The sequence below is a fragment of the Sesamum indicum genome, linkage group LG3 (assembly GCF_026168435.1).
Source record: "Sesamum indicum cultivar Baizhima isolate 11 linkage group LG3, ASM2616843v1, whole genome shotgun sequence".
NCBI lineage: Eukaryota > Viridiplantae > Streptophyta > Magnoliopsida > Lamiales > Pedaliaceae > Sesamum > Sesamum indicum.
In genome coordinates, this window is record NC_142659.1 from 24761875 (window position 1) to 24785829 (window position 23955).

General features: G+C 31.7%; 2 protein-coding genes across 2 annotated transcripts; one reads left to right on the plus strand and one right to left on the minus strand.

The window, feature by feature from the left end:
• Nucleotides 1–1136: 1136 nt before the first annotated feature.
• LOC105158738 (acetylajmalan esterase 2-like) lies at nucleotides 1137–4221 on the minus strand. The gene is made up of 5 exons (XM_020692517.2): nucleotides 3925–4221; nucleotides 3617–3826; nucleotides 2127–2278; nucleotides 1732–2005; nucleotides 1137–1446 (listed from the first exon to the last, which is right to left on the minus strand). Exons 1-5 carry the CDS (start codon nucleotides 4181–4183, stop codon nucleotides 1235–1237), a joined length of 1107 nt encoding a protein of 368 aa, XP_020548176.2. The 5' UTR covers nucleotides 4184–4221; the 3' UTR covers nucleotides 1137–1234.
• A 12244-nt stretch (nucleotides 4222–16465) lies between these two features.
• On the plus strand, nucleotides 16466–18250 carry LOC105158695 (protein SHORT-ROOT). The gene has a single exon (XM_011075533.3). It carries the CDS (start codon nucleotides 16671–16673, stop codon nucleotides 18036–18038), a length of 1368 nt encoding a protein of 455 aa, XP_011073835.1. The 5' UTR covers nucleotides 16466–16670; the 3' UTR covers nucleotides 18039–18250.
• The last annotated feature ends 5705 nt before the right edge of the window (nucleotides 18251–23955 follow it).

A 23955-nucleotide genomic window follows, 5' to 3' on the forward strand; every position in this document is an offset into this window, starting at 1 on the left:
GTTATTATTGAGGAAAATTATTATAAAGAACATAATGATGATTGTGAATTGAAATAAAAGATGATGCTTACCTAGTTGGGAACACAGTCAATGGTTTATGATAATGTGATATGAAAATATGTGAATTAAGCTAGGTACCATGGCGCGTAGGGTACCGGGGTATTTCGGGCAGCGGGAAATATCCTGTGTTGTTAACTACACATTGGGGTGGTGTGGGGGTACCATGTTTGTTGTGATGTCCTGTGTTGATATTGCTACATAGTTGAAGTAAAAGAGTGTGTGGATATCACACAACGGGTATCCTGTGTTGTATATGATATGACGATGAGATAATGACGGCCGGCAAAATCATTGACTGATATACTCCAACTAGTGTAAGTGGGGCCCTTAGTAATAAACGATAACGTCAAATATTATGTTGTTGATTGATTTACAGTTGTGAGTACGTATTACTGCTTATATCTGATGTTGTTATATGACTAATGACTGTTAATTAATGTAACTGCTTGTACGTGAATTGTTGCCTGTGTGTATACATATGACTGATTGGCTATACTTATTGAGTAGGCATCTCATTCCTTGCGACGTACTTTTCAGGAGATAGGTCACTTTGACTAGCCACATCGGACTTCGAGTCGTGCCGTGGTCTTAATTAGGTGGGTCAACCGTGACATCTGAAGCCAGAGTTTTTGGTTGTTGGGCGATTAAATATTCTGGTCTTTTATTGAGATTTGTGTTTTAAGTTGTGGTATGATTTTCTTTGAGGTTATGTACATGATGACATCTGTGGAGGGTAAATATAAACTTTTTGTGGTATTTATTATCTTTTGTGATATATATTATATTGATAAATTAGAATTTATTTTACAGATTGAAAGAGAATTACTTATAGAATGAATTCTAATTAAAGAAAGGATGAAATAGTGATAATTAGATGTAGCGAGTAGGGGGTGCTACATATACTCTCCAAATCCTTCTATTCATTAAAATTTTCCTTCTATTTCCCCTTTATGTCCATAATATTATTGAAGATGTTGTCAAATATATTCTTCTCAATATGCAAGATATCTCAATTGTGTCATGTCATATGCGTGGCCAAAAATTATATAGATCGTGGAATAATTCTCATATCCGATCAAGAAAGAGGGTTTTATTTTTTGCTAATACATTATTATTCCTCTCCAAAAGAGGACATTGTTTTACATCAAACAATATCATGATTTACACCATTGTTTTACTGAATGTAGTTGATCCCCAAGTTTCTAATGATAATCTCAGACATACGACGATAAGCCTCTTGCGTCAAATGTACGCCATCCCAATGTATTCGGACATTTGGATTAGAGCATACAGGCACACCCACACCCCCACAAAACGTCGGAAGTAAATAACTATACACACCATCATCTCCACAACAAGGTGTCAGCAACTTTTCAGTATCAAACCCTATAAAACATAAGAAATTCATTTCAACTTCAACAAATGTATTTGTTTGAGTTAGATGCAATTTGCCCTAATATGATATACGTAACGTAAAAAAAGAATCAGCAAATTACTCTTATTAATAATTTAGATAGGAGGTAATTTGCTTCATTTTCTAAAACACAGGGGGTAATTTGTCATTTTCTTTATAGTAATTTTTCTGCTCATTTCTCATATCACACGGGGTAAATTATATTTTTTTTCTATTTTTTTTAATCCACCAAAAAAAAAAAAAAAACTAAGACTGACCAAAAGTGGTTGCTTGACGAAGAAGTGATAGAAAAGCATTGTAGTAGTCCGCATAGAGTATGACGGTATTAGGAAATTCCATTCTAAGAGAGTTCAGAGCTCTTTGCAGATCATTATTTTCATAACTTGTAAGATCATTCAAACTCTCCGCGCACCCGAAATCATCGTAGGCCGTCGAACGGTTCCTCCTGGCGACACTCAGAAAAGTAGGGAAGCATCCAAGGGGAAAGTTTCCAGGAACTACAACTTGGGAAACACCAAGTTGAATCAACTCCTTTATAGAAAATAGTTTGATCATTTACAATATCACAAGTAAAAAAGTCAAATTTATATATTGTGTTTTACTTTATAATAAACCAAAGTTTCCAAAGGAAATAAACAGAAAGGGAAATTACTCTGGTGGAATTGATAATGAGTTGATTTACTAAAGGTACAAAAGTAGTTTGGATCTCTTCAACGGATCTGCCTTGGGTATATGGATAGTAGATGTCGTTGTATCCAAATTCCCCCACAAAGAAAAGAGATCCCTTTAGCTTATCAGCACAATCTGATAACAATTAACAAAACATTAATCATCACAAACTCACATGCAACAATTACTCCTCTTATTGCATAAATTAACAATTTGCATGACTTCATCAACAAGGTTTTGTGTTCTGGCATTACCACTCTTGCGGTCTGAATTTAGGATAAATTACAACCAATTTTACTGAAATTTGTCATAATTATAAATACCTTCTTTTTGTTTGAAAATTTATAAATATTTCTAAAATTTCAAATACTATAATAAAATCACCTTGTGACAACTCATTATAAGACGGTATTTTTGTTAGGGTATTTATAATTTTTAAATATCGAGAAAGTATTTATAATTATGATAAATCTCAGGGAATATATACTTTGTAATTTACCCTTGAATTTCTTGATAGCATCTTATTTTATACAATTATACTACTTAATTTACTATTGTAAAAATATTTACTAGAATATGGAAACAAACCATACGGTCAAATAAAGTAATAAGGAAAGAAATTTCATGTACGAGGTCCTCTTTATTAACAAAAGTTTGATCATTGATTAGTCATGCAAGAAATAATGCCTATATATATATATATAGATAGATAGATATATAACTCCCTATGAAAATAAGTCCTATATATAGAGAGAATAACTCCCTATGAACTTTTTAAAAAATTATTTCTGTTAATCAGTAAAAATTATGCATGTGTTTACCACCTTACATTTTTAAAATGGTACATTATTTTTTAGGATAAATTATAAGGGGTTTTTTCTGAGATTTTTCATAATTATAAATATTTTTTTGATATTCAAAATTTTTCAAATACCCCAGAAATTATAAATTACACTCCTACAATGAGTTGTCATAAGAGGATAATTAATTTTAAGAGAGTATTTATAATTTTTTAAATAACAAGGAGATATTTTGTAATTATAGCAAACTTCAGTGGTGTTCGTTGTAAACTAATGTTTACTTATAACGTTCTTAAAAAGTGTCTCATAACTATTTTCACTGCGAAAAAATTTACTATTGGCTAGAAATTAATGGCTATATATGACAACAAAATCTGGTAATAACTATTATTAACCACAATTAAATAAAATCGATGAAAAAAACTATATTTTCCCCATAAAAAAATTATTCACCACATCTAAGGATTATAGTAAAAACATCTGCCATGCACGGCACCTTTTAGCCCCCCTCTAAAATATCATGACAAAAAATCATTGTGCGGTCGTGATCAATAATTATTTATTACCAATCATGACAATGAATCATAATTAAAAAAATTAGGCATCATGAAAATAAATTTCGATTGAGGGAAGCCTGACTCATTGAAAGCCGAGTGAAGTTCCTAATGCATACCTGTTGGTGTGGAACAAATGGAGCTGAGATATGTCTTAAAGTAGCTTAATTGAGAAGCAAGAGCGGGTAGGGGTGGAATGATGATCCCCTTGGCGGAATAAAATGAAGGGTCAAGTGTTGTAGCTGACGCCACCGCGAAATTCACTCCATTGCTGAATGAAGCAGTCTTGTTCAAGTAAGGGTTTAGTAGTGGAAGCCCAAGAGCCATGGCTGTCAACATGTGTATAAGTACATAATTATATAGATGGCATGCTTATTAATAGTTCATTCCGATAAAATTGAAGAAAGACAGTTTTACTGCCACAAACCTATATAATCTATTATAAGACGACCATCTGACCAACGGCCAGTAGGTTTGCCAGGAAATGTTTCGCCATAAGGTCGACGACTAGCTGGGAGTGCAGGGACAATTCGAACTGAATTACCCGTATCTGATATTGAATCTCCAAATTGATATAAAGGTTGAACAGGGCATCTTATTTTTTGAGATACGCCACAAATACAAAAACTTATAAGTATAGATATAAAACAAGCAAAAATCAAATTGGAAAAGTATTTGAGCAACATCTTTACTCAAAAATGTTTCTTGTAACAATTGTTTTAAGTATGGAGAAAAGGGATATAGAATATTTGAAAATAACCAACTTGTTCATACTATATATAGGCAAAAAAGAATGAAGAGAAAAAAAATAGAGGTGGGAATTAGGGTAGGCCAATATTAATATTATAAAGTATAGGCTTATTAGAGATATTTAACAAAGGTTGTTGGTTTTAATAAAGTAACAATTTGACATTTTGCCTTCAATTAGGGAAAATAGTATTTTTGGTTTAATAAATTAGGCACGTTTTATTTTTAATCTCATTTAAAATGAAATTAGCACTTTTAGTCCCATAACTTATAAAACTTAGCATTTTTTATTCTCATCTATTTCTTCGTCACATTTTAATGGAGTCCGCACAAGCTCTTAAATAACACCACCAACGAGTATTTTGGGAGGGAACTAATGTACTTGTCCCACATAAAAATGATCGATATGTTATTTTTTAGAATTTAAGGGACTAAAGTAGAAAAAATAGATTGAATTGATCATTTTACCGTGTTGAAAATTCGAATTCAGAGTAGATTTTCATGGAAAAGTGGCCAGAAGGGCTAATCTAAAACAAAATCTAAGTTTTAGGGATGCTAACATTAGAAAATAAAGATGGGGGACTAATGTGATTTTGAACACAAATTTAAGGGGCTGATTATGGTATTTACCCACAAGACAGTTATAGTAATAATAGGGGTAAATTACAGTTGCATCTCCTGAAGTTTGGCATAATTATGAATACTTCTAAGTAAAAATTACAAATACTCGCATCAAGTAGAAAATAATTATGTAGCCGAGACAGTGAAGTGGACATAAATATTTTACGCTTGCTGAAAATATTTGGAATAATATATATTCTTTATCATGATTATAATTCATAGGCAATAATAAATTTTCTTCGAAATAAACCAAACTAATCATAGAGCAAGTGTATCACATTGTTATGTTATTGGTCACTTTTTTTGAATTGTATATCAATCACACGGCAAATATATTGCACTTGCTATAAGATTAGCTCAGGTTTGATTGGGTCCGGTCCCGGCTAGAACTTCTCGAGAAAAAAATGCTCTATTACCTATCTATCTTTTGTTGAACTTGTTCGCATGTTTTACACTATGTACATTCATATTCACACGACCTGACCACTTGGCCACACTGAAGGCTATTGAGTTTCAGTTAGCGGGTTGGAGATGTCTATCATAGGATTCAAGGAAAAAATGCGATCAACCCTCCTTTAGTATTGCAAATGAGCAAATTATTTTCTTATAAAAAAAAATTAGCAATTTACCTCCTTGTATTTTCTAAAACGCAACAATTTACCTCCCCATGTTTTTTAAAATATAGCAATTTACCTTCTTAAATAAGAAAGGGAAATTGTTTTATTTTAAAAAATATAGAGAGTAAATTGCTATTTTTTTTATAGAGAGATAATTTACTTATTTATAATAAACATAAGGATAAATCGTTATTTGCCCCAGAATTTAATACGGGCCAACTTAAAATAGTTGAATGTGCCTACACTCTCGATCGAGTATATGTGCAGTGCACGTGTTTGTTCTTGGGGTCCTTAATTAAACTCTCATCTACCTTAATTACTGCTAACCTGCCGATTGCTTGCCACGCGCAGCTGTTGGACGCTGCAGCCCTCAGCGCGATGAGCTTTCTACGTAGATAATGTACTGTGCTCCGCAAGGCCCGCACCTATGGCTGCTGCCCTCAGATTACGCGGTAATAGCCCAAACGTATCTTTTCAATTTTTTTGCATACACTGATTTTTATGGGAAAAAATGTAAGCCAATTATTCTGTAATATTATAAATGAATACATTATTTTTTTATAAAAAGAAATCACAATTTTATTTTTATATATTTTCTAAAATACAACAATTTATCTCTATATATATTTTTAAATTAAAGCAATTTATCATTTTGTAAGAAAAAAACACAACAAAAATGAGCTTGTCCAAACCCAACAAAAAACACGAGCAATTTTCCACTTTCAACCAAACCCTTATCCAAAACCCATTTTAATGGGCTTGTCGATGAATGGCTATTAGTTTTGTCCGGATTTGATCCCGTTAAATATCCGTAATTATTACTTATATATTTTATTCAAATTTTACCCATTAAATATTGGGTTGAATTTATTTTGATCCCATGTGATATAAAAAAATATAAAAAACCCCCTTATGAAATTTTTAATGTAAAAAATAATCTTTATGTTACGAATAAATAATCACACCGCCCCTTGTTCAATTTGAGTCTACTTTTTTAGAAACAATGACTAAAATACTCGTTCTAGTCAAGCGGTTAACTAGACTTATTAATATATAATTATTTTAATTTATAATTATTAACATATATTTATAATACATATAATTATAATTATACCCCACCCCCCACCCCCACCCCATCTTCTTCCCCACCCCTTTCACCTCCCTCCCCCTCCCTTTTTCTCCCGGCGACCTTCCCTCCCCTTTCCTCCATCCGCCGCCCATTTGGGTGACGCGGTCGCCCTTGCTGGATGGGAGACCGCATCACCCAGATGATGGGCGACGGCCCTCCTCTTCCGCAGCGATGGCGTCGACGACACCGTCGTTGCTGTTTTTTTTTTAATTATATATAAAATTAGTTTTAATTTAATTAAAATAATATTTTAATATATAAATAATTAAGTAATTATTATATAAAAGAATTTTTTTATTATTAATAGAAATATATAATATTTTAATTAAATAATTATTATATAAAATAATATTTAATTATTAAATACATATATAATATTATATATTAAATGTGAGAGAAGGGTAAAAATATCAAAAAAAGGTACTTTTATAGGAAAATTATAGTCAAAGCACGTGTGGCCCAATTTTTATACGAAGGAGATTTTTTGAACTTTATTTTATATCATATGGGGGGTATTTTAATACTTTAATTTTCATAAGGGATTTTTTGAGCATTTCTATTATTATAGGGGAGGTCTCTGGATTTTTCTCATTAAATATTTATTGGGTCTTACCCATTCTATATACAAAATAATTAGGTTCAATATGGATCTTACACATATTAAGATAAATGAAACGAATATACATGTTTATTTATAATGTTATCACAAAAATATATTACTAAATTAATTTATTAAAAATACTTTATGAACTTGCGATCGACAAAATAAATTAAAATTATTTGAATTTTCAACAAGTGCAAATTGAATATCGTTGAAATACATGTAATGGTTTTGACTTTGTTCAAATAATAAATCATTACTAATCAATTATACAATCGGCGTAAATTTGAGATAGGAACGAAAATTAAATAACCTATAGGAGAATAATATGAAGAAAAATCATATTTTGACTTTAGAAACATTCATTTCATGACTTTTTTACAATTCAAATTTAAATAAATTCTATTAGTTTCATTTATTAGTCGAGCTTGACTTTCAATTTTATAGCAGATTAAGGTTTTTTGGCACTGTTAGTGTAGAATTACATACTACTATTAGTACTTCTGAGTTTTACTATTATGACGGATTTTTTGAACTGTCGAAAAATTCGTTTAGATTAAGCAAGTTGTATTGTACTATTGTATTTCTTTTTACTTAATAAAAATTATCTTTAAAAAAAAAAAAAACAAAGTTTTTGGCACCGTTGCAGGGATATCAAATTTGTTCCTTTCTTCAAATTCGTTGGCCCAAAGAAGGCCTGGTGGAGGTTCAACAACTTTGACTCAAAAATTAAGTGAATATTGCATTAGAGGAAACCAGAGTTAAGGCAACAAGATTACAGTGTACAAAAGATAATAATCCGTGGATAGGGCTGTTAATGGATAGGATAAGATTTTTTACATGCTCATAGCTTAATTCGAAAAATTAAATTTAGACCCAATAAATATTATTAGATTCAAACCCAAATCCAAACCCAAACCCATTAAAAAGATGTAAATTAGGTCGTGGTTGAGTCTCTATCTATCAATATCAATGGGCCTATGTACCCAATTTGGATCCAATACATATACAGTATTTATGTTTCTCCCTAATTTAATTGGATTATTATTTATCAATCGATCTACCATTAAATGAACAAATCTAATAAATTTAAGACATCATAACATTATTTATCACGTAATTCTTTAACCATATACATCAACAATAAAGATTAGTTATATAAATATATTATCATGTTGGGTATACTTTATAATAGCTGGGCAAAGTATTTTTTGAGTTCCATAAAATAAGGGCAGAATTTATTTTGGGACTACAATTATGGTAGGTGATGCTTTCAGTTCCATAAAATTTAAAATCACGTTTTTTTAATTCCAAAGTAAATGTGATTTGGGACTTTTCAGCCCAAAAATCACAACATATTTTTAGTCCCAGAATCACAATTAATACATATAATTTTTTGGGACTAAAAATGTGCTATTATAAGTTTTATAGGACTAAGAGCGAGTCCTGCTATAGTCGTAGTACCAAAACAAATTCCACCCTTCTTTTATAGGACTAAAAAAGTATTTTGCCCTTAATATCTTGATAGGCAATAACGTTTGCTTGAAACTTGAAGTGGTAAAATTGAATTTTAAAGTTTTAAAGATTTAATATTTTCATAAAATTATTTTGTAAACAGCATAATAAATGATATATTATTTAAAATTCTACAAAAAGAAGAGTTATTTGTGAATTAGTTTTAATAATTCCAAATTTATGTATACATTATGGGTAAAAATGAAAAAAAAATAAAAAAATTAATTTTATTATTATGATTTACGAATTAAATCGGTCTGCAAAAAAAAAAAAAAAAAAAAAAAGGGCCTGCTTCTGTCCGGACCCAAACATTGGGTTTGATCGTGTCTTGAGATACATGAGTTTTGAGTTGTGTTCAATAAATTGGGTAGGGTCTGAATATAACTTTATTTATTTGGATTTTTTTTAGTCTGGACATGGATCAATGGAACAATGATGTTAGAGATTTGAGGGAACTTGGAATCCTAAGTACCCAATGCCTACTCCGGAGCATCACAAGGCTGTCCATAGCAGATGGAGAGTATGAATTATAAGTCGCAAGACCTACTCTCCTTAGAGATGTGCTTTTTCAGGACAAATTCGTAAGACTCGTATGAAGACAGAGCGGACAATATCTTGCGTAACAAAACATCGATCGAGTTGCAAATCGCATCATGTACCTAGCAAGACAGTCGAGTTGAATCATTCTCTGAGGCTTCAGAAAGTTTCAAAGAATGCGGGCATGCCCTCAATAGTTAATCATGCACACATTTTATAATGGTTTAACATGTAGCGCTAGGATGGCGGTAGATCCCGCAACAAGAGGGGCATTAATGATTGAAACAGGTCATGAAGGATACGAGCTATGGCCGCTAATCACCACCATCGGTCTAACGAAAGAGCCTTTCCCCAAAAGGACACCTGGTAAGTATGAAATCGATGCTCTTAACTTGCATATGCCGAAATGGATGCACTTTCGTCTAAATTCGATTCCTTAACTATGAACTTTAATGTGGAGGTCATAAAGTCTCATAAAAGTGTTACTCATGAGATTTGTGGAGTCGTTAGCATGGCGCCAAATATTACGAAATACTAATTACAAAAAGGAAGAAAAAGCCAATACTTGATCCAGCTAGTCGAACCTGAACCAATTATATGGCAAGTGCAATACACTTGTCGTGTGATTGGTGTATCACGCCTGCTCTATGATTAGTATAATTTGTCCAGACCTGATTCAGATAAAAAAATTTCAATCAATAATGTAAAGCATACCCATCAAAGTCGAGGAATTAAAGTAATTCTGAACGTAAATTTTAAGAAAACAAAGTTGAAAAATTAAAAGAATTCTAAACACAAATTTAAAGAACCAACTATTGCATATACCCTAGTTTTTAATTTAGATTTGGATTAAATATTTGGGCAAGAAATATAGTGATTGTAAATAACCCAATAAAAAAATTATAATAATATGGGAATTTGGATTGGGAAATCCAGTAAAAGTAGGTTCCTATAAGCTAGGGTTTGATGTCCAAGTGGAAGTGACATAAACTAATACCCAAAATGAAAACGAGTGGGAAAGGCAGAGACATCATCGTGACAGCTTTCCTTTTCAAAAGTTACACTATTGGAGCAACCAACTTTTGGACATCCTTTTATTTTGACGAAACATCGCATGTGGCTCTTTCGGTTGTATCAAACTTTCATCTCTTTGTCACCATTATATGTCAAAACATGTCATCATATATATCTTTAAACTTCATTCTCACAAATTAACTTTGCATTTTCACACCCAATTCTGAGGCTACGTTTGGTACTGTCCTCCAAAACGTATTATATGCAAAATGTTTAGAACTAAATTCGTCGAATAAAGAATTAAATGTATAAATGAATAAGTTACGGGACTAAAAGTAAAAATGATTAAAGTTACAAAACCAAAAAATGTAATTTTACCTACTAAATATGTTAAACTCTTTGAGGGGTGTTCTTAATGATTAAGGTTATGAGTTTAGCGGATATACGTTGTGGGACGTTTGATAATTATGTAAATTATATCGACACATCATTATATGTTAGATCTAATATACGCAAATACTTAATGTCGATGTAAGTGTTTTTAAGGTATACTGTTTATATAAGCTTTTGCCTCTGAGACAATATCGACAAAAATTATAATTACAACCTCATAGATGTTTGTGAAATTAGAATTAATTTTAAGGGGTGGCAATATAATTTATCCGTAATAATTTATTAAAGTTGTTATAGAAAAAGTTAAGAAAAGATTTTGTTGTATTAGAATATGAATAATTGTAGAGACCAATTCCTTTCTTTTTCTAAATTTGATGTCATCCAACTTGGATGAAATAAATGACTCAAGTTGCATTTGTATATCATTAGAAAGAAATATTCTTAAAAGATAGTACACTTGTTTACAATTGAAATAATTAATAATTTAGGGTGAATAGCAATTTAACCCTGTGTGATATTGAAAATGACCACATTACCCCCTATGAAAAAAATATAGCAATTTTACCCTGCTGTACTTTTTAAAATGAACCAATTTACCTCCTTATACAGGGAAGTAAATTGCTTCATTTTAAAAATCATAGAGGGGGTATATTGTTGTATTTTAAAAAATACAGGGAGGTAAATCGCTATTTATTTTTTCATAAGGAGGTAATTTACTCATTTGCGATATCACAATGGGGTTGCTTGCATTTTTCCCTAACAATTTAGTTCTAAATTGACATTTACATTTCTCATGAAATTTCAAAATATAAAGTTTTAAAAATTTTCAAATGGTGCTTGACCTAATTAAGTAGAATTTTTTTCGATTAATTAGCAAAATTTGCGAGCGTATGCAAAAATATTTTTCAGACAAAACTCGGGACCTCTTTCTCGATATCCTAAAAAATCTACTTTGATGCTTAATATTGATATGCATTCTACATCAATTATAAATGAGGAGCTTGTACGGTGTATAAGTTCTAGAGCTTCATTTGCTTGACAAAACGTCTTTTCAAAAACAAACCCGCGAAGTTCCGAATAAAATAGGGCACTTATTGCGTAGCATGCCCCTCATTTGGCGTTCTGAGACATGTGTCGGAATCCCTTGTCTTAGGACAATAATATTGGTACGTGTTCTACATTCACTATAAAACTTAGAGTACATATAGGGTCTGAAATATTCTTTCATGACAAAAAACGTATCAAGTCAGAATAGACAATACATTGACTTACAAAATCAACATCAATCACATTGCACGTGCTATCATTGCTTAAATAAACGAAATAATATTTAATGAGTGAATTGAAAGTACTCAAATATTTTTATAGCTACTATCGACAAAACCTATCTAAAATATGTCGACCTATCATCCTAAAAATTCAATACAAGTTTTTTTTTCTATGCATCGATGCCCTTATTCAAATTAACATTCCAGTATATATATATATATATATATATATAGGGTGAATAACAATATACCCCCTTATGATATTGAAAATGAGCATATTATCCCTTTATGAAAAAATATAGTAATTTATCTCCCTATACTTTTTAAAATAAAACAATTTACCTCCTTATACAGGGAGGTAAATTATTTTATTTTGAAAAATATAGGGAGGTAAATTGTTGTATTTTAAAAAATACAGGAAGGAAAATCGCTATTTATTTTTTCATAATGGGATAATATACACATTTACTACATCACAAGAGAGTTGCTTGTATTTTTTTCTATATATATATATCCGACATGGTAGAACTATCAAATGACATATCGAGTATAAAAATGTCATCAAGATAGATGCAAACGAGTCAGAATTTCTATTATAGTCATTAATTGTTGGTCGGCCTGCTTTAACCTTTCTCTTAATTCTACGAAATTAATGAATGGAATATTAATACTTTCTTAATTAGCGTTAATTAATTCATGCAACAGTACAAGATGATGTGAAGGGTACTTTGAAGAAATGGCCCACTTGATTGGAAATTCTCATTATTTTATTTTTTTTAAAAAAATTATTAATTAATAGTACATATATAGGCACTACTGCTCCAATGATTAGGAAGAGAAACCATCAACTTTGTGTTTGTCTTCTTGTAAGATTTTCCAGTGTGGAATACTTCTCATTTGGTGCCCTTTTTGGACTAATTTGGTTTTTTCTCTCTATTAGATCTTGCTAATTAATTCATCTACTATTAGTTCTTTTTTAGAGTATCGATTTTAATGTCAGTAACTAGAATAAAATTGGTACCATGTAGTGATTGCACTGTAATAAAAAGGGTAAATTCTAGCTATTTGCCATGAGCTCTCGCATAATTGTTTAAAATATTATAAGTATCTCTCTATTTTTAATATATATATGTCTAACAACGAGGCCATTATGTTGACTTTTACTAGGTTTTTAGGGACTGCGTAATACTTGCAATTATGCCTAACCTTAGGAGGTAGCTGTAATTTAAAAAAATGATATTGGCTAAATGATGTGTACTAGGGTCTAGCCACAAGAATCAAGAGATCTTCGCAAAAATATTATGATTATCATAGGGCTGACCTACAAAGTTGGGATTATCACTCTCATACTTAATATATAAGGTATTTGATGAAATCAAAAGAGAAACTTAACTTTGAGATCGGGATGAAATTAATTATTTAAATTGCATATGTAGTGCTGAGAATGTATGAGAGTGGGAAAATTCACGAAGGACATGCTGGGAACGGAGAGAAAATCGAGCAACATTGTTGTATGAGTAAGCTCAGTTATCTTGTTGACTTATCTAGACCCCTATTCATAGGAGCATGTTTTGAGAGATTTAAGGATTGATTGGAGGTGGTTGGGATATGTCTAAAATTCTACGGATGTCTTTGTCTAAGGATGATGTTTATCCAACTGTTGGAGCTATTATCTAAGAGACATGGTAGTAAAAGAGGATCTTGCCAGGTCAATCAAGAATATAGAGGTTTAGTTGCCTTATATTCCATCACTCAGATCCAGTTGGGACCAGCGTCCTTACGAGTGTCGTTTTAGGATTGATGCGGTGGCCTTGTTGTACGGCATTGGGCTGGATGGTATGGGCTCTATTTTCTTGGCATTATCTTGTCAGTAGTGCATATGGTATTTTTTCAACAAAAAATCAATTGTAAAACAGTTCCATATGGTAAAGTACAAATTTCATAAAGTTAAAATAGTAAATTTACAACAACAAAAAAATAAATAAATTAAATGATAAAATATAAAATCGAGTATAAAATAAATGACAAAATATAATTTACCCGTTTTAAAAACCTAAAATTGATCAAAAGGAAGAAAATTAAGTACTTCAATAACTTTGGCACATCCTTTATCTCTAGATGGTATAGTTTTAATTAGCACATAAATTCTTTTATAAAACGGCTGAAGTCAAATTTAAAACAGTAAACCTTATATGGACTTAACTCGAAATTTATAATTTGGATAAATTATGATAAATTTTTTTATATTTTGGTATAATTATAAATACTCTTTGTTGTTTGAATTTAATGGTCGTCTAATAATTAGTCCTTATTCATTATATTCTTTGTTAGGTTTTTATTTATTTTTGTCTAGAGCCTCTTGTGGATTATAAATTATAATTTTACTTATTTTTTATAATTTTTTTAAATTTTCTTATGAACTAAGTGGATAATTATTTTAAATTTTATAGTTCACCTCATTTTATTTTTAATAATAATTTTTTTGCAAAGATAATATAACAAGAACAAAGTTGATCATTCCAAACCCCATCCAAGGATAAATTTCATCAAACATTAGAGATATTTATATTTTTTTCAAATAACGAAAAATTATTCGTAATTATGTCAAACCTCACAGGAGCTCGTTTTAATTTACCCTAATAATTAATATAATATCAAAAGGCTGCCACCATTATCTTTCAATATATGGGGCTGATTACACTTAGCCCACTCTAAAAACATAAAATTATACTTAATCTAAAAACTATTTAAAAATTATATTTACATCCCTACGAGTTCAAATATTTTAATATTAATTTCCTAACAAGAGTAACAAAAAAAATGAGGGTAGGTACTGCCTTGTTGGAAGAGAAAAGGGAAAAATTGTATTTTTCGTCTTGTATGTAACTTTAGTGTGATGACACTTTTAGTTCATTTTGATTTTAATTTTATAATTGAAAACAATATTTTTTCAAAAAAAAACTAGTATATTTGGTCCAATATATATAAAAAAATACCAATTTTGTCAGCAACAGGCACATTCTTGATACGTGATAATCCGTTTTTTGGCAGAATCGGTATTTTTTGGTGGAAATTAGACTTGCGGTGCTATTTTTACCGTAAATTATTATCCTCAATTGCAAAATTAAATTCTACAAAAATACTACCCCACCATAGCTACATATGGGATGAAACATAAATTTTTCCCAGTTGAAAAGTTGAATTTTTAATTGTGGAAATTAAAAATGAAGAAGCATAGACATAATTTGGAGGAACCAAGTCAAATGAATGAAGTATTCACATCGTTTTTATCAGCATCTACTTGTTCTCATTAGCAAGAGCAAATTCCATAATATAATGAAGATTCCATTGGACAGATAGGGTTCATTTATAATAATCTCTCTAATGAAAGGCGAACATCACAAAAATGATTAATTATTAAGCTTCGATGATAATAACATATATATATGATGGTTGGAGGGTGTTTTTGTCTCTGTTTTGTTTCTAAGCTACGATGGCACCTAAACACCTCCATGCAACTCCAAAAACGAATCAAAGGGTTTATGATCATATCATATGCAACTCCAAAAAAATGCAACTTTTTAAATATTATAGGATCAAAAGTGAGAATTCTATAAAATATGAGACCAAAAGTGTAAAAACTCTAATAGCCACGTGCACGTTCCGTTAAAATATATAACGAAAATATGTCATGGGATTAAAAGTACTATTTTTTAGAAGTTACGGGACCAAAAGTGAGAATCTCGTAACCGATAGGACAAAAAGGGAAAAGGCCTTAACTTACGGGACGAAAAATGATATTTTTTCTTATATATAAATATTCGTATATAGTGCGTACTATGATGGCGTGTGGAGAATAATAATACTGATGTGGCTTACAATTCAATCAATGCCTCTTGCGCGAGATATTATCTGCTCTGATTTCGTATGAATCTAACAGATTTGTCTTGAAAAGGTGCCTCGCTAGAGAGAGGAGAACTTGGGATTTATAAGTCACTTAAGTTTCTCTTTGCAACCAATGTGGGATGCTCGCTTACATCATCATCCTCCAACACAGGGGGTTTGGGAGGGGCACATAGCCTCGTTTCCACAGACGGCGTCAAACGATGCGGCTTGTGACTCGATTGATGCGCCATTCTGTTCAGTCTAACTTCGTATGAGCCTCAAGGGTTTGTCTTGCTAGGAAGATGAGACTTTGGGGCTTATAAGACACGCAAACTCTTTGTATGCAACCAATATGAAATGATTGCCTATATCATCAATTACCTTACAGAGAAAATTATAACGTTCGTGCTATAAGTATGAGAAGAGATACTCTTGATCTTGAAAAAAAAGGACAATAATTTTAGAAGAAACAGTAAATTGAAGACTTTTTGTTGATGGAAAATATAAATTTGGTCGAAAAATGTACCATGTAACGGCTGCAAATTTGAGACATCTTACATCCAAATTAGCAATTTTTGACTACTTTAAAAGTATTGTCCTTCATTATCAGAATAAATTCCAAATAGACCAAAAATATAACTCATCAACGATACTTATAGGACAAAAATTGCAATTTTTCGTACTTTAGCATAACTTAATTATAACACATAGTATAACATTTTTATTGATGTTTAAATAGTACTTAAAACTAAATTATGTCATGAGAATGACCTTATTATATACTAATACAATCCTTCTAATTACAACCTCGCCACATTTTGTTCTCTCCTTTTTATCCTATATCAGATGTATCATCATAGCTTTGTCCGAGTACAGCAGCCTGCACAACACATGGATAGAAGAACTTCCATCAGTTCAAAAGATCAACCTCTCCTCCTACATGCTACTACCAACCCTAAGAACAATGGAACTCATCAGCCACAAACACAAGGCAAAAGCTGCAATCAGCCTCATAGCAACAGCTCCTCGGCTACCCGGTCGTCGGATTCTGTAGAGTCCAGCGACGGGAAGTGGGCGCAGAAGCTACTCAAAGAGTGCGCCACCGCCATGTCGGAGAAGGACTCTACCAAGATCCACCACCTCCTATGGATGCTGAATGAGCTTGCTTCCCCTTATGGAGATTGTGACCAGAAGTTGGCAGCTTATTTCTTGCAAGCCCTCTTTTGTAAGGCGACGGATTCCGGCCGTCGCTGTTACAAAACCCTAATATCCGTTGCTGAAAAGAGTCACTCTTTTGATTCTGTCAGGAAGTTGATACTGAAGTTCCAGGAGGTAAGCCCTTGGACAACTTTTGGCCACGTAGCGTCTAACGGGGCATTGTTGGAGGCCTTGGAAGGCGAGCCCAAGCTTCATATCATTGACATAAGCAATACTTTGTGCACCCAATGGCCAACTCTTCTAGAAGCTTTAGCTACGAGAAACGACGACACGCCCTCTCTAAAGCTCACCGTCGTTGTAACTACGAGCATCGCCAAGTCGGTCATGAAGGAGATAGCCCCAAGAATGGAGAAGTTTGCGAGGTTGATGGGAGTGCCTTTTGAGTTCAAGGTCGTTACCGGGCTACACCGGTTGAGCGAGCTGACGAAGGAGGGGTTAGGGGTTCAAGAAGACGAAGCCGTAGCAATCAATTGCATCGGAGCACTAAGAAGAGTAGAGGTAGAAGAAAGGAGGGCTGTTATTCAAATGTTTCAATCTCTAAGGCCTAAAGTGGTGACAATTGTGGATGAAGAGGCCGACTTCTCAAACTCTAGGGATGACTTTGTCAAGTGCTTTGAGGAATGCCTTAGGTTCTACACCATCTATTTCGACATGTTGGACGAAAGCTTCCCACCTACGAGCAACGAAAAGTTGATGTTGGAAAGGGAGTGTTCAAGAAGCATAGTTAGGGTTTTGACTTGCGATGATGAAATCGAGTATGATCACAAAGGAGACAGTGAGAGAAGAGAAAGGGGAGCCCAGTGGACCCAAAGGCTCCGGGAGTCGGGTTTCTCGCCCGTTGGCTATAGCGACGACGTGGTCGATGATGTCAAGGCATTGCTCAAGAGGTACAGAGGTGGATGGTCACTAGTACTACCAGGTCAAGATGATCATTCAGGCATTTACTTGGCATGGAAAGAGGAACCTGTAGTATGGGCTTCAGTGTGGAAACCCTAACTACAAAACTCATTTGATCAAATATTGTTATATGTTCTAGTCTAGCTAGGGATGGTGATCAAGAATATAGCATCAGATTTCTATGTATTTTAATATATATATATACCATTATCTATATATATATATATATGTTAGTTGTATTGCAAAGAACCCTTAAGCACTTTGTTGCTTTTTTCTTCATTATTCAAAGTTCTAACAATATTAGTGGAGACTTTTGTGCTTGGGAGTTTTTGTTTCTTTTTTCTTTGCTTTTTGCCATTTCTGCTTGTTTGAAAGCTTTTGCACTTCTCTTCAATTATATGTATCATTCAAGGGTATTGCTCTTCTACTTCCTATCACAAAGACTTGCAAGAAATTATTTTAATTAATTAATTATATATAGTAATTAGCTACCAAGGAAATGCAATTAATTTAACAATATATATTCTCTTTTTTTATATAGTTTTTCTAATTATTTGTTCTGCGTTAATTACAGATCGAACATATTACGTATATACTCATAATAATTGTCGTAATCTAACTAAAGTTTGTTGAATTTTATAGATATATATAATTCAACATATATATATATATATATATTATCCTATATTGACGACAAATTCTTTTAAATGCTAACAAGGCGGAACAATATTTTTCGTCTCGTATTTTAGATAAGGTCAATATGTTTTTCGTCTTATTAATTACATGATTATCATTAATGGTACATTGCATAAGTTAGCAAAAAACTCCCTCTTATCCTATATAAGCCAGGGCAATTAACTCTTGGCCAGCTTTCAGTAATGGGCTTAAAATTTTAGTCCATTTAGTTATAGAATTCTCGTTAATTAATGACTCCATAAGTTATAAAAACATAATCTTTTAGTATTTCGAAGAACAAAAATACAATAAAATTTGACGAAATGACTTAAAATGATAGTTTTTACAACTCATACGGCAACTAATTAATGAGAATCCCGTGGGACGAAAAGCATATTGATTTTATATTACATGACAAAAAACGTATTGTCCCTAAATTACAAAACAAGAGATACAATTTTTCCATGCATGCTTGCGACCTCACGAGGTTTAAGAATTACACCACTTTATATCTGAAATTTTATGTGTGAATTCATCAAATATTATGGACGAATTTCCAATGATATTAGCGAACCATTGCAAACCGTCACAAATACTTCGATGGATATTCATTTGGTTGGAAATATCGTCGGAAGTATGTTTCGAAGTACTTTTTTACACAGTCTTTCGTTTGTCCGAAAACTATGAAAAACCTTCATTTCGTCGGAAATTCCATCCCTAAAAAACATTTTGTTTTTGTTTTAGTATATGTTTGAATTAAACGTGGTAAATACATAATAAAAGCAAAGTAGGGTAGGTAGAGAGGTAGGCAAAGGGTCCCCTGAGTTGATAGAAAACAAGAGAAAAAGGGTTTGTGGCAAGCAGAAGTACACCAAATGAATCCCACTCTTGTCTTTTTGTCTAGTGAGATGTAGAATATATGAAGAGGCTTTGAAATCTCACTCAGCCCCCCACCAACATTAGATAGTGGGAAAATGCTTTTCCAGATTTTGGATGAGAGCAGTGTGGATTTAATCTTCTTACACTTTTCTACTTTCTTTCTTTTGTCATTTTATGTTTAGATTATAATGAATTCATCATGTTTCAATCATCAAACAATTCATCATGCTGTGGAACCAATAATATTAATTATTCAACATGCATCTACACATTTTTTTTTCTATATATATATTACTAATTGTTCACACACTAAAAAAAAAAAAAAAAAAAGTAAGTTTTTACTGCACTATAAATAAAAATACAGCCTAAAAATCATGGTTTTAACCATAGCCAAAAAATATGTTATGGGTTTTGGCCATGGCTACTACTTTGGCTACACTTGCAGAAACAACGATCAATGGCCGTTGCGAACAAGTTAATTTGTATTTGCCACAGTTTTTTTTTACCATAGTAATTAACCGTCACGAAAAGTTATATGTTTTCTAGTAATATTAACGTATGTCACTACAAAAAATAAATGATCATAACTTGAAAATCATGGTAAATCATTTCTATTAATCATGATTGTATAAAATCAATGCGAAAACTTAAAATTACCATCGATAATTAATATTTGTTGTAGTTTTTGACTATGGTTAAATATTTTCCATAGTTTTAGTTATAGCTAATATTTTAACTTAACTTGTAGAAATAATAGTTAATGGTTTTACACAATAGTTGCTAATTTATATTCACCACTGTAATTTTATTTTACCATAATAATTAACTTATTTTTTCTAATGCATTAATTGTAATGTTGTATTACATGCTTCCCATATTTATACAAAATTTAAATTATTCAATTCTATCAAACATAATTAGCAATTATCTGTACTTTTTTAATAATTGGGGGGGGGGGAGAGTTTGGTCATTTTCTTTTTTTAATTTCTTTCTTTTTTTTTGTCAACCTTCAATTTCGATATTTCCACTACCTGAAATTAAAAAAGATTAGATATTGTTTAATTCTTATTCTTTTCTTTCTTTTATTCTGATTGTTTTAATATTTTCTATTTTAATTTATTTATTTTTATCTTAATTAAGTATTATCTCTTCTTTTTTTTTCTCTCACTATTGTATTTTAAAACTTATATTCATTTTATTTTATTTAAATACAAAGCGTTCAATTAAATAAAATACGTGGTGATGGGGTTATTATTATTCTTGCGGAAATAACGTAAATACCCCCAAGAAGGAGTGTTTATTACAATTTATACCAAAGATCCGCATCCTACCTGCCTCGACCTTCTCCAGCGACCCAGCTCAGAAGACATGATCGATTCGCCTGACAATACCTAATGGGAGATCACGACACACGTGTCATGCAAGTGGACATTTTTTAACACTATAAATACGCCATTTATACTTCATTTATGGTAAGGCAGTTATTACACCTAGATTCGCATTAAAAATATATTCAAATTGCGTTCTTCTATCTCGATTTTCAAAATTAACTTAAGCATAGGAAGGTGTTAGTAGAGTGCATCCTAACAAACCTAACGATCTCCTCTTTTCTCAAATCCCAAGCACTACTTCCGATACTCTCGAGGTGACAGCAACCCCGACCCAAATCACGTGCAATCAAAATTTTACGATATTCTCAATATTTACGCATACATACGCATATCCAAGTGTGTTGTGCACCGCGAGTCATTATTGTTGTAATTATATATAAGTACTAATATAGTCATTAATAATTAATTTAACATAGTTATCAAGATCCTTACATAAGTAATAATTTTGTAATGTTTGTCGCTTATATGGATTCTATTTTTCGATTTTTTTCCTTTGTTTTCATATTATTAAGTCAAAGTGTTTAAATCATTGAAGACATATTGGGGTCACTTTTTACATCTTAATAGAAAGGCTTCAAGTTTCATAGCCCGTCCACATCTTGATTGGGACTCTTAAGCGTTCCGCTCTCTCATGGCTTGCGTGCACCCTTCTCCCTTTGCACAGCTGCGCTCAACATTAGTCTCAGTCAGTCACAAGTTTCATTGATGACAGACATTCCGCTAACGATAAGGATCCAAGTACCTATCCTCATAATGTTATGTGATTGACAGTCAGTTTTCAGATAGTTATATGCTTTTTGGGGAAATTGTGTTACGTTCTATAATTTATTTTATTTGTGATTTTGATCTTATTATTTTATGGCTTAATAGATTTAGTCCCACGGGTTTGTAAAATTTACAATTTATGTCCCATTAATTATTTTCGTTAATTGTTAATCGAAGGAGCACGTGCGTCTGTTTACTTGGATCGTAAAATAATAGGATCAAAATTACAGATAGGATGAGTTATCAGAAAGCTCAATCAGATTATGGTGGAGATAAAGAGCCATAAACTATAAGTGTTTGTATTCTTAGACCAGATTGATAAGAAAAAACAGACAAGTGCTCGTTATGGCAGATGACGGTGCGGTGTTCTGACAACCAACATGTCAAAATGAATCATTTGAGTTTTGAAATTGACTCGTCGCCTACCTGTGACTGCAATAGTGGAAATAACAGTTGTTCGTTCTATCCATTTTTTTCATGAGAGGATGGCAAAGAGTAGTGCAATGTTAAACAACAATCAACTCTAGATGGATTATGCTTACAAAATGTTCAAACGTTGGCGAAAAAAAATTGTTGAACATTCAATGACGAGATATCATCAGTTTCAATAGTCCCCCTAGGTCGTTACGAAGCGCCAGCATAGACATGGATTAGGCCCATGTTGTCAAACTGCCACCGGAGAATGTTTATGCGAAAAACTGATAGTCGATTTAGGATCCTTTGCTCTCACACTCAAAAAGTATGTGATGCATATATGATTAGTGTTTCATCAATGGTTAAGGATTATTATGATCTAATAACTGACAAAAATACATGTTCTAAGTTTTTCCAACCTTTGATGGCGGGAGATTATTGGGATGTCACAAAATTTGAGTTAGACCATGAAAGTACTATTCGTGCCTCTACTCGATCGTCCTAGTTGAACCAAACAAGACGTATACATGACGAATGGATTGGCCACAAAAACAACAAGCCCAACAAAGAGGAGATACTTCAAAACAATCCAATGTGTCAGTACGGGATCGTCAACGATGAATAATACTTATAATAGTTAATTATATTTTTTTAATTAATAAAGTTTTAATATTATTATTGACTATACATAATAAATTATGTAAATTTATAATTAATTATAAATAAAAAAGAAAATCTGAAAGTCGTGGGCATAACTATATTTATGTTATACCTCTTAAAAATGTTATATTTATGTTATTTTTTATAATATAAAAATAAATAATCCAGTGAAATCTATGAAGATTGCTAACATTGGTTGAAAAACCACTGTATCGAAGCCAATGATAAATATTTTTATTAATAAAGAATATTCTTGTTCTTGTTCGATAATTATTTTTATTAAAAAGATTTTTAAAGTTTTGATATACTAAAATTATATTAGTATAATATTGATTTATTTATTTTCTAATTACAAAAAGAAGCGTTATTCAGTAAAATTACAAAAATAGTCTTTTCTTCTCCACCTAGTAATTGTTTTCTCCATACCAAACAAATAGAAGTATTTGAGATTTACTTCCCCTCCAATCATAACAAATAACTTGAAGATAAAACTATTATTCTTTCCCTCCCCCTCCCTCATTTACTCTTATTTTCGTCTCACTTGAACCAAACGGACTCTTAGTCTAAGCGTGCTTGCATCACTCGTTTACAACATTGGCAAGAGTGTAACAATCGTAAATCACAGGTAAAAAAAGCATCATATTAATTGAAATATGAAAAATCTAGATATTAGTTACTAACCTATAGATTATTGGAAGATACTTTTTTTTTTTTCATATATATATAAAAAGAAAAAATTATCGGAAGATACTTTAAACTTAAGCATTCTCTACATATTATTTTTTATTTTAACTAGTTTGTGCGGTACACTCAAATGTACGTGCAATTAATTTAAGAATTTATATTTAGTTATATATATAAAAAATATTTAAATATGGAGGTCGTGAGTAGTTATTGAAAGAAAAGTGGTGGAAGAAAAAGAAGCATAGAAGTTGAGAGAGTGTTGACTACTTGCATACCTTTAGGCTACATATGAATTGCTGAATTTGAAAATGGAAACGACGGATTTGATGGTAATGAAAGGATCGGAAATCATATTTCAAATGATTTTATATTAAGAGAATTTAAAGTTCAACAATATTAAAGAAATTGAAAGAATTTGTCCAAGAACTTGAACAATCTATATATATATATATATATATAAGGAGAAAATCATAGGGAATACGAACAAGAAAGGAGGCCCAATGAATTTAAGATCCAATCAAGTATGAACTCCCGTTTGGGTCTTGATA

Coding starts and splice junctions, on each gene's coding strand:
- LOC105158738 (XM_020692517.2), bottom strand. CDS start 4,183: ATGTTGCTCAAATACTTTTCCAATTTGATTTTTGCTTGTTTTATATCT. Junction 3,827..3,924: donor TCTTATAATAGATTATATAG/GTTTGTGGCAGT, acceptor ACATGTTGACAG/CCATGGCTCTTGGGCTTCCA. Junction 2,279..3,616: donor CATTTGTTCCACACCAACAG/GTATGCATTAGG, acceptor AATTGTTATCAG/ATTGTGCTGATAAGCTAAAG.
- LOC105158695 (XM_011075533.3), top strand. CDS start 16,671: ATGTATCATCATAGCTTTGTCCGAGTACAGCAGCCTGCACAACACATG.